This window comes from Chionomys nivalis, chromosome 5, assembly GCF_950005125.1.
Source record: "Chionomys nivalis chromosome 5, mChiNiv1.1, whole genome shotgun sequence".
Classification (NCBI taxonomy): Eukaryota; Metazoa; Chordata; class Mammalia; order Rodentia; family Cricetidae; genus Chionomys; species Chionomys nivalis.
Genome location: NC_080090.1, coordinates 67,901,077 through 67,912,659, shown reverse-complemented (window position 1 = coordinate 67,912,659; position 11,583 = coordinate 67,901,077). Strand labels below are relative to the sequence as shown.

The window sequence follows — 11,583 nt, the reverse complement described above, 5'->3', positions numbered from 1 at the left end:
TTGTCTTAGAACTTGCTCTGTAGACCAGGCTGGCCTTGAACTCACAGAGATCTGGCTGCCTTAGCCTCCTAAGTGCCTGGATTCAAGGTGTGCACCACTACCACCCAGCAGGAACATTTTTATCACATTAATGAAGTAGTGGTGTTTGCTTGTCGAGAAACAGGAGCACAACTGCAATGCTGTTAGCTTTCTCCGTGCAGAGAAGTCGAGAGCACAAGGGTGCAGCTCCAGAACCATAAGAGCTCACGGCTTCCTCAGGATCGGATTTCCTTTTCTACCAGAAAAACAGAAACATTTGGTGTATGACCTGGTCCAAGAGCTGAGGGAGCCCCATTTTGGGTGGACCTTTTTATTCTTATTGCAAGAGATGATCCCTAGTATTGTTTTGGAAGTCAGTTTCATAAACATGGAGTTATTTGTTATGAGAATATGCAACAGGACTGGAGAGATGCTCTCAACAGCAGTTAAGAGCACACGCTGCTCTCACAGAGGACCAGAGTTCAGTTTCTAGCACCCATGTCACATAGCTCCTAACCACCTGTTGCTCCAGCTCTAGGGGAATGTATGACGCCGGTTGGCCTCCTTGGGAACCACTGTTCATGTGCACACCTATAGGATTAAAAATAGTAAGTCTAAAAATCTTTTTCAAAAAGAAAATACATAATAATTTTCATTAAATAAACAAGGAGATCAATGAGCGTGCCTGAGTTGACTTTGCACACTCATGTTTCATATCAAGCCTAGTACACATGCCTTACAGGGATGGGATTTACATAGGAAAGTGCTGGGGGAACAGGCCTTCGTGAGCCATTTGGAGGCTCTCTGGTTGAAGCAGATTGCAAGGAGCCTGCAGTGGGAGAGCAACCGACTCCCTTTCAGCCTAAAGCAATGTCCAGTGGCTGGAAAGTTGAAACATTAGACCAAATTATACTACCTAGGTTAAAATAAGTGCCCCTAGAAACAGAGCACTATAAACATTATATGAGAAGTGGTATCTCTAAGTCTGTAATTTCCCCAACTTCTGGATCTTATTAACCAGTGTTGAAGTCTTCATTAATATTAATGTCTCTGTCTATTTACTTTTACTAGTTGGTACACAGATTATTGGCACACCCTCAAACCCATTCCCTTCTGTGCTTGCTTCATTCAGCAACATCCTTTATAGCTACCGATAGAAGAAAAAAAAAAACACTTTAAAAACAATGGGTGCATTTTTTATATCAAGCAGTTTGGCATAGAATTGACAATATGCCTTAAGCAAAACTAAATCAGCAAACAGCAAGCAAACTGCCCTCCACTTACGTTTTTTGACCACATCGCGAAACAGTCCATGTACCGCAGAATGCACCTTATGGATAATAGTTCTAAATGAATTGTAATGTATTTATCCGGCAGGATATAGGCAGTCTTACTGCAGGTTATAGTAGCTATCTTAACAGCCTAGAAATAGGCGCCATTCCACTTGAGAAAATAAAGGCTTAACAATGAAGAAACTTGCCCAAAGTCATTCAACTAGCAAGTGGCTGAGCCAGTAAGCCACGTCCTGCCTTCTATGTTTTCCTTTTCCTTTTTTTCCCCCTAGACACAGTTTCATATATCCCAAGCTGGCCTAAAACTTGCAATCACTATGTATGCCACACCCAGTCTATGCCACGCTGGGGAGCAAACCCAGAGATTCATGCATGCAGCATGAAAACCTTATCAACTGAGCTACATTCTTATCCCTGGCCATCATATTTTCACATTCTAACTCCAGAGCCCTTTTAGGTAAATATGAATATATTCAAGAATATGAAGAGTGAAAGACAATATTACAGAGTCAGTCTGATGACTCAGTAAGCAAAGTTGTACACCCCAAGCATGATGATCTCAGGTCCATCCCCAGAACCCACACTGCAGAAGGACAGAATTCATTCCCACAAGTTGTCCTCTGATTTTTTTGCATGCATGTCTTACTCCTCCCCAATAAATAAATTTAAACTACTAATTATTTTATAAAATGGACTTTTAAAAGAGACAATGTTAGGTTAATACTCTAAATTTAGAATTTAAACTGTTAGTTAAGGCGTAGCCTACAAGGCTGAGAATGTAGACTGAGCTGTGTTATAAACATGCTTCCCTCCTGCCTCTCCTAAGCATTCTCCTTAACTGTCAGTATGCGCTCAATGTTCTACCTAATCACCAATGACCAGCACATCTTCAGGTCCTAGTAGATGCTATTACCTTTATTTTGTAGTCAAGGAGCAGTGAGATGGCTCAGTCGAAAAAGGTGCTTGCCATGCAAACTTGGGAACTTGAATTTGGTCCTTGAACACACATAAAGGAATAAGGAAAGAACCGATTTTGATCCCCCATATGAATGGAATATGCACACACACATCACACACATAATAATAATAATAATAATAATAATAATAATAATAATAATAATAATTGTAGCTGGTAGCTGGACATAGTAGTGCATGCCTGTAATCCTAGCACTTAGGAACTGGAGGCAGAAGATTCAGGAGTCAAGGTTATTCTCAGCTCCATGACAGTTCAAGGCAAGCTTGAATTACACAAGACCCTATCCTCCCACCCCTCCCCCAAAAAATGAAAGGAAAAAAAGATGGATAAAGGGAAAAATAAACAAAAATAAAGCTAAACTAAATAAATGTTTAAATGTGATTTCTCTGGCATAAAAGCAAAGCAAACGGAGAGTAAATGCTGGCTGCAGAGCGGAGCCTTTGATCAAAATGACGAGCGCGTGCAACTGGCTTTGAACATACCAGCTGTCTGAACCCAGATCATTCATTTCTCTGTGCTTCCAAATGCTTCTCCCTGAAACGTTATGCACTCAGAGACTCATAAAATGTGAAGTAAATTAAACAGTGCACAGTCCCAGGGTTTCTGAATGAGCGATGAATGTAGCTACTGTTATTCATTTGTTGTGCTCTGGGCTGAATCTGAGGGTCTCCTGTCTTTATATCTGCTCCTCCCTAGGTGACCTCATTCAATCCCATGACTTTAAAAATACTCTAGACTAACAACTCTAAAATCTATGTCTCCTGCCAAACAGATCTCTCCAAATACGAGCCAGTTCATGTCACTTCTCTACTAGGAATCACTGCGGATGCTTCCCACCTCTCTCGCTGAAGCAACCAGAGCCCCACTGAAAGCCTGCGAGGCTTTAGGTACCTTGTCCTACTTTGCTGGTCATTCCCCACCCTTTCCATGGTTTTCCTTTCTCAGCCACACTGCTGCTGTGTGCTGAGCACCCCTAAACACTCTCACTCCCCATCCCCTTTCTACTTCCCGTTCTGCTTTATATGTGCATCCCCGAATGCTCATGCAACATGGCCTTTTGTGTGATTGAAGTTCCTGCTCCAGTACTATCTCATCAAAGAGCCTGTCTATTCTCAGCTCCTCTGAGAGAAGACTCTTTCCTTTTCTGTTCCTTCCCCTTGCTTTACGTTTCTATATGATCTGGTTACTAATGCATCTATTCATTATCTAATGGTCTGTTGGTTTTTGCCAAGAGTGTGAACTGAATTAACGCAGGAACTTCATTTTGTTCACAACCCCTAAATCAGTGCTTGGTATATGGCAGGCATTCAATAAATATTTATTGCTTAACTATAATTATGTTAATTGCCCAGTTTATAAAATCTCTTGCTCTTTCTGCCCCACTAATTTGCATCTTATGCTAGAGAAGTTACAAACTTCTTTGTGAATTATATTAGTTCTTAAGAACCTTCTATTGAACTTTGGGGCGGGTAATATGGCTTGTCAGGCACTTGTCACCAAAGCTAATGGCCTGAGTTCCAAGACCCACATTGAGGGAGGGAAGAGAGAATCTATTACTGTAGGTTGTCCTCTGAGCTCTATAGTAGTGCTGTAACACATGTGTGTGTGTACACACGTGCATATGTACAAAGTAATAAACTGGAAAAGTTCTTCATAGCTGAGGTTGATCTACTATTCAGCATAAATTAAGAAATAGTCATTGCACACCTGCCACAAACTCTCAGATAAGAAATCTTTATTTCTGCTGGGCGGTGGTGGCGCACGCCTTTAATCCCAGCACTCGGGAGGCAGAGGCAGGCAGATCTCTGTGAGTTCAAGGCCAGCCTGGTCTACAAGAGCTAGTTCCAGGACAGGAACCAAAAGCTACGGAGAAACCCTGTCTCAAAAAATCCAAAAAAAAAAAAAAAAAAAAAAAGAAATCTTTATTTCTTATCTAAGGGCTAGAGAGATGGCTGAACAGGCAGAGGTACTTATTACAGAGTCTCATGGCCTGGGTTCAACCCCTGGAGCCCACACATGGAAGGAGAGAACAGACTCTTGCAATGAATTGTTAGAAAATTGAAGCCTGGGAAAGCAACATTTTTGCTTCTGAATCACAAAGCTAATTATTGGTTCTATATTGCATCCAAACAAAACATTTGACCATCCTTCAAACCTTTCCTTTCCTCCTATTTTAAGGCATATTCCAGAACTTCTCTAAATTCTATCCATCAGCAAAGATTAAAAACTACAAAATCTACCCTATCTGTCCCGCCACTGCGTAGCCTCGTCCCTTGCCAACCCCCTAAGTCCCAGGCCAGTACCATCTGTCTATGGCTGCCAGCCTCCTCTCACATTCCCATCTTCCCATTTGCTTTCCTCCCAACAGCCAGAAATCTCATAAAAATGTAAATCATCCAGCGCTCTTTTGCCTAAAGGTTTCCAAGGCTTCTTTCTGTTATTCCACTATAAGTTAGTGATTCAGAAAAACTTCTGACCCATTATCCCACCCCCGTGTGATGACTGGCACCCACTTCTCTACTCGTTTCCAGCCTGCTCAGGACTTCTGGTTCCATGGGCTTCCTTTCAGGTTCATGAGTGCAAGAAGCCCTATCCTGTTCCTAAATGTCCATACTAGCAACTCTTTGGGCACGTGGGTCCACCTTAAATGCCATGTACTCAGAGAGGCTTTCTCAGATCACCCCTGTGTCCAATCTGTTCTGTCAGAGAATGGGTTAATTCATTTATTATGTTTTGCACAATTGCACCTATTATTTTTCTTTCTGGTTATTATCAACCTCCCTCCAGTAGAACATAAACTTAATGAAGAGGCATTATCAGAGGGGTTCATAACAGCATCTATTAGAGAGTGGACACTCCAGTAATAAAGATGGACTCTTAACCGTCTCAGTTTGGATAAAGTGATGACAGAACATGAGTTTCCTAAGACCTAGCTAGGTCTTGACCCGTGGCTCAAATCAGTCATTGCTTCAATCCACCCAAAGAACCAGCATGAACAGAAGGGCTCTCAACCCTCACTATTTCTTAGTAGCCACGGGTCAAGACCTGCACTCCTTTCAATAGTTTAGAATCACTGAGTAAGGGAGAAAAACGTCTGAAATGAAGACTATTGAAAAGAACAACTGTTATTTGTCACTTAAGATATTGAGGCTGTGAGAAAGAAAGTTCATAAGTTCAAACATTTTTGGAGTTAGATATGGTAGGTAATGTAGACAGAGAGGGAAAAGGAGTGAGTTAGGATAACAAAATCTGAAAGAGGCCGGACATAGCCCACACACCATGCTGTGAGCATGCAAGGCTCTGGGTTTGCTACCACTTCTTGCCATGTAGATAAACTAAGATGGGGTGATGCAGTGAAGTGGGATGGGGAGGATAGAAATGATAGGGTCAGGCATCAGGACCAGTGACGCGAAAGAAGCTAGAGAGGAAGTGGGGCTGAGCACCAAGAGGAGAGCAATACAAAAGCAGCTTCGGATCTCGCCGGAGTTGCAAGCGTTAAAGGGAGGCGGGGAGTGACGCGGTTTGCGTCTAGAGCGGCTCCTTGGAGTCCACAGCATCCACCGCCGGAGCCTCGCCTTCCTTTCTCCGTCTGCAGACATATCGAGACACAAAAAGAGGCAACCTTCAGACCAGTGCGAGGGACCTTCTCCCATCATGACCGAGACCACAAAGACCCACGTTATCCTGCTGGCCTGCGGCAGCTTCAATCCCATCACTAAAGGGCACATTCAGATGTTCGGTGAGTCCTCCCGCCCACCCCGGAGGCTGCTTCCGCTGCTCTACTCTCGCCAATATCAGGATTTTCCAGGGCAACTGGGCAGGAAGGCGTGCGCCCCTCCGGAGGGGTGCGCCTGCTGATCTGTCTGGTGCCAGGTCAGCCCCTGCGATCACCGCTAGCGAGAGCCGACGCAGGCTGCGTTTTTCCAGGCTTCTCTAGCTTGGGGCCAGATCGCCTCGCCGAGGGCCAGGGGTGGGGGAGGTGCGGGGCTCGGGGTGGGGGGTGAATGTCCTCTGGGGTGGGGTGGGGGCTCCGAGTTATAGCCCTGGAGCGCGACGGTGCGGAGATTTGACTACTTGGCGGGCGAGGGTAGGGATGGGGGCAGTGGTTGGGGAAGGAGGAGAGGGTTGGAGATAACGTGCTGTTTGTTTAGGATAGACAGAAATCTTGAAGGAGTTAAATGTGCTTCGGAGACACAAACATTCACACACGACACACCAGTGACAGGGACTGGGGTTTGGCCGGCGATTCCTGGAGGCACAGGGACAAATGTTTGGGTGTTGTGGTTGTGTGTGGCCCGGAGCAGTGAATCCTGACTAATGGCGAGGGGTACCCCTTGACCAGCCCAGGTTTGGCTCTGGCTGCCTAGGAAGGGGAGGGGGCTGGGCGGCTGTTGCGAGAGGTGGTCCATGAGCTGGCGAGATGGATCCGGGTCCAAGTTGGCCAACGTTCTGTCCAGGGCGGCGATGGTACTCGGCCGCCTTGCAGCTTGATTGTGAGGATGGATGTGTAGAAGTGCGTGAGAGTGGGGTAGGGACGCGTCTTCACGAGTTTGTTTTTGAGGTTTGGGGTGTACAGCGAGAGGGATGGAGCCCCAGCGTCTGGGTGCGTGTGTAAGGTCCAGCAGATGATTGTCCACGCAGTATGGAGATTTCTCGCCACCGGTACGGAAGCCACGCGGCTCGGAAGCTGCTCGCAGGGTGTGTGCGCGTTTAGAGCCCCGAGAGAGGGACGCGGGGGTCACTTTAAAAGCAGGAATTGAGAAGTTAGAAGTTGGGGGTGCTTTTTCCTGGGACTCAGGGAAAGTATGCAGGAGAAAGGAGAAGGAACGGGTGAGAGGCCCTGACCCAGCCCTGCGGTGAGGCGCTCTCCACAGGCGGCGGTGCTGAAACGCAGCGCACTGCCACTGGCTGCGGGCACACGTGTTTGCCCAGGGCTGGAGGACTGCCAGAGCTTTCCTAGGCTGTTGAATAAAAGCCACAACGTACCCATAAAGACGACCCCAAATGCTCAAGCTAAAAATACCCGTCTCTAAACCTAAAAGATGAATCTTCACTTGGCCCGACGATTAAAAATTAAAAATACTCATGACAAGGTTATAAAACTACCCTGCACAGGGTAGATCCGGCAGCCACCTTACAGACTGGGAAGAGGGAGTCTAATTAGTAGCTATCCCTTCCGCATTGTTCTGTAAGCTTTTAAAAGTGTTTATTCAGAGATGGCGCCAACTTGCCTGTTAAACAGAGGGCTTTGTTACAGCATCAAGGTATACCAGCGGTGGGGTGGGCCACCTTCCCAGTCTTCTGAAGTAGCAAAACCCAGGTATCCCCCACTTTTTACTTTCCTGTGAGTCCAGCGTCTTTTCTCTTGTATTATTAGTCCTCATCCACTTTTCCTTTGGCAGTCTTGTGTTGATACTGTTTCCCTCTCCCTTGGCCAGGAAGGATTGCGCTTCCTTGGAAGCTCCTTAGCTCTAGGAATCTTTAGTGGGCCGGTGGGTGCTCCTCCTTTCTTTGAACCTAGGATGTGGGAAATTCCATTTGCTGTAGGATCAGAAGTGGATCAGATGTTGATTGAGTGCAAGAACACCTTCTTGCAGCTGGAGAGGTTGGTAGCAGTGATAAGGGGGAGCAGGGATGCTAACCTGCCAATTCTCCAGGAGCTTTGGGGATAGGCTGTGAAAGCAGGCATGGGTTGTAGCAGAAGGTTTTACATTTAGAATAAGTGAAAGGAGACTTTTGGCTGTGGCCGTTATTCACTTCCCATTGGCGTCAAGGACCAATTGAGAAGATCTGTCAGCAAAGCCTCCTGAGGATCCATTTAGTGTAACCTAGAGAGCAACACAGGAAAAAGCTGTGATGTGCTCACAATAGGTCTAGGGATCTTTCTACTAATGGAGGCTCTTCTAGAAGTACATAAACACGTGACAAGGAAGCAAGGAGAGGAAGATAAACGAGATGTTGTGGACTCTCTTACTGGTATCTTTGATACACATTTTGATATACGTTTGGTATCTTATTTTCTTCTTCTTAGGTGTGTGTGTTCATGCGTATGCCACGACATTCATGGGGAGGTCAGAGCTGCTGTTCTTCTATTGTGTGTACTGGGCACTGAACTCAGGTTGTCAGCTTTGGTGGCAAACCCCTTTGCCTTCTGAGCCATCTTAACAGCCCTGTAAATCATGCTTTTGTTTCTCTTATTTAGCTATTGGAGACCCTGTCTCAACTGTATCACCCTGCATGGCCTAGCATCTACTATGTAGATCTGGTCAGTCTTGAACTCGCAGAGAATTACCTGCCTCTGCCTTTTGAGTACTGGGATTATAAGCCTGAACTGATTTTATCTCGTTTTATGTTTCTTGATAGTGGGTCTCCCTCTTAGCCCAAGATGGTTTCAAAGTTATGGTAATTCTCCTGCTTCAGCCTTGCAAGTGTTGGAAAGGGCATGAACCACCATGCTTGGCTTTATAAATTACTTTTGCCTGGGCAGTGGTGGCACACGCCTTTAATCCGGGAGGCAGAGGCAGGCAGATCTCTAAGTTTAAAGCTAGCCTGGTCTACAAAGCAAGTTCCAGGACAATCAGCACTGTTACTCAGAGAAACTGTGTCTAAATAAATAAATAAATAACTTGTATGGCAGTTTCTAGTTAAAAGCGTCTCATGTATGTTTTGAACTTGTTCGTATTCACAGTCTTAAAAGACAACTATCACCAACTATTTTCCGAGTGGGAAACTGATATTCAGAGACTGAACAGGTAGCAAAGTGATCTGATCTTGAGACAGGGTCTCAAGTACACCAGGCTGGCCTCAGCACAGCTTGAACTCCTGACTCTCCTGTTTCTGCCTCCTGAATGCCAGGGTTACATGAGTACACCACCACTCCCTTGGCTGGGCTGTCTGGAACCTTACATTTCAGACCCCTCTTACAGACACAGCTGTACTGCCTGAGCCAGGAAGAAGCACTCAGTTAATCTGGTTGGGTTGTCTATTGAACACTATTTCCTTTAGACATATAGTAATTAGAATGGAACTGACTATCAGCTGGCTGCACTCTGGGTCATGCATTTCCTTAAGAGCTTTTTCTCATTGCAAGAGAGACAAGTTATCCATGAACTATTTCCTTTTAAAAACAATGTTAAGATGTTCTCCCACGAACACATGAGTATTTAACATAATTAAATTATCAAACTTTCTTAGATGTGTGATATTGGGTGGCACATGCTTATAACCCAGAATTCGAGATGCAAAAGTAGGGGGATCAGGATTCAAGGGCAGCCTTTTCTACATAGTATAAGGCTAGTTGCATGAGACAGTGCCTCAAGAAAACCTTAAATTTCTTTAGTAAAGGGCCTGTATTTTTACAATCCAGTTGCTTCCTAGAGGGGAAAAAGAGAAAGAATATAAACAAACAGACAGACAGACAAACAGAATCAGCTCTTAGAACTTAAGAACTCACTTTTCTTTTTTGAAATGTATGTGGGTATGTTTATGTGTGTTCAGGAACACGTATGTGTAAGGGGGCATGTGTGTGAACAGGTGTACGTGAAGGATATGGGACAACTTTGAGTGTTACCCTCAGGAACCGTCCACCTTTTTAAAGATGGCCTCTGGCTGACCTCTCACTAACAAACCTCGGGGACCCACTTGTCTCCACCTCCTCCGTGTGGGGACCACAAGGATGCGTCACTAAGGTCTATTTAAAATGTGGGTTCTAGAGGTTGAACTCAGGTCCTTTAGAGGAAAGTACTAATTAAGTCCTCCCACAAGCCAAATTCTTCATTTTTATAAATTACACCAAGTACTAGCTTGGATATTTGTAAAATATTTTAGAATGAACCCTTTCTTTACTCTGAAGGGAGAGATGAGCTTATTTATCCAATTTGTGGACTACAGAAACAGAGGAAAACATAGTGTTTGTGACTTAAATAATTGACAATTTTGTATGTAAAATGTTCTTAGGGATAAATTAAAAGCTTTTGGCAAAGTAAACCCATAAATTAATGGTGCCATATTTCATGGGTCAACTTCATTGCCTAAAAGGGCAATGTGGAGCTCGAAGGATTTTTATGTAAATTCTTAGTTTTCATAACTTTAAAGAAAATTATACTGAAATACCATTTCTAGCGTACTAATGTATAATCTCTACTTAAAAATTAATAATACTAGATATTTATATTGATACATTTATTTGTAAGTTGACCATTGAGTAATCAAACAGAAAGTTGAAATAGAAGAGGAAAAAAGACTGATTGATTAGTTTGGGCATAAGTGCTAGAAAAATAAAATGATTTAATTGGAGTTGAAATATATCCTGATTTTGATGACTGTAAAATAACTAGATTTCCCAATGTTTCTATTTCAGTATGCCTTTACTTTGAGCAATTAGGTTGTTTGAAAAGAGACATGGTCTGATTCCGGTCCTTCTGAAGGGTGGTGAGACAGCTCTCTGGGCTTCATCTGGGTGCAGATGGAATGTAGCTTCTGTATTTATAGCTGGTAATGGAGGTCAATGACAGGAAGCTGCCAGGAAGTAAGAAAGCATTTAAGGCACTAGCCTTGTCTACACAGAGAGTTCCAGGGCAGCCAGAGATACACACAAGACCTTATCTGTGGGCAGGGATGGGGGATGGTTTAACATGCTTGAGAGGTCAATAAACACAACATAGTATTCCATACCATAGATTTGCTTGCTATTCTATGAGAAGAATGGATTTGGGATAAAGCGGAGAGCAGAAGTGGGAGAGTTTGAGTCAAGTTCTCATTATAGAACATAGACCATGCTACAACTTGCTATATAGCCCAGGGTAACCTTGAACTTACCATCCTCCTGCCTCAGCATCCTGAGCGCTGGGACTAACAGCTGTGTGCCACCTTGTCTGGCTGAGCTACAACACAGTATTGCCTCCTTTGGCAAAGTGGAAGGACAGTGTGTCATTTGAACAAGAGCATACGTGAAAATCAGGAAGGAACCACTTTTCATAAAACCAGACTCAAATGCACGGTAGCCTTTCATACCCATCCTTATGATTTCAAGGATGATATTTTCACTAGTGTTGCTGAAAGGGGAGCCATCGGCACTGAGATGACAATGGAGGGCAAGGAGAACCTTGCAGCTATTCCCCTTTGATAACACAGGCCACCAACAAAGTATATTCAACAGAGACATCTTCTGCTCATGCCAAGAAGAGTCTTTGTTTTTGTTAGTATTCACTTTTTCCGATTTGACTGTGCTCTCAAAACGTTTCTGCCACCTCCCGCAACATTCTCTTCCCTTCCCACTCTTTACTTCAGCTGACACCT

General features: G+C 44.3%; 1 protein-coding gene across 1 annotated transcript in view; it reads left to right on the top strand.

Annotated features, from left to right (window-relative positions):
- Positions 1-5,832: 5,832 nt before the first annotated feature.
- Nmnat2 (nicotinamide nucleotide adenylyltransferase 2) overlaps positions 5,833-11,583 on the top strand; it is a 160,863-nt gene continuing 155,112 nt past the window's right edge. The window contains exon 1 of the mRNA XM_057770411.1: positions 5,833-6,025. Within this exon, the coding sequence (XP_057626394.1) occupies positions 5,941-6,025 (85 nt within the window). The 5' untranslated portion in view covers positions 5,833-5,940. The remainder of the gene's footprint in view (positions 6,026-11,583) is intronic.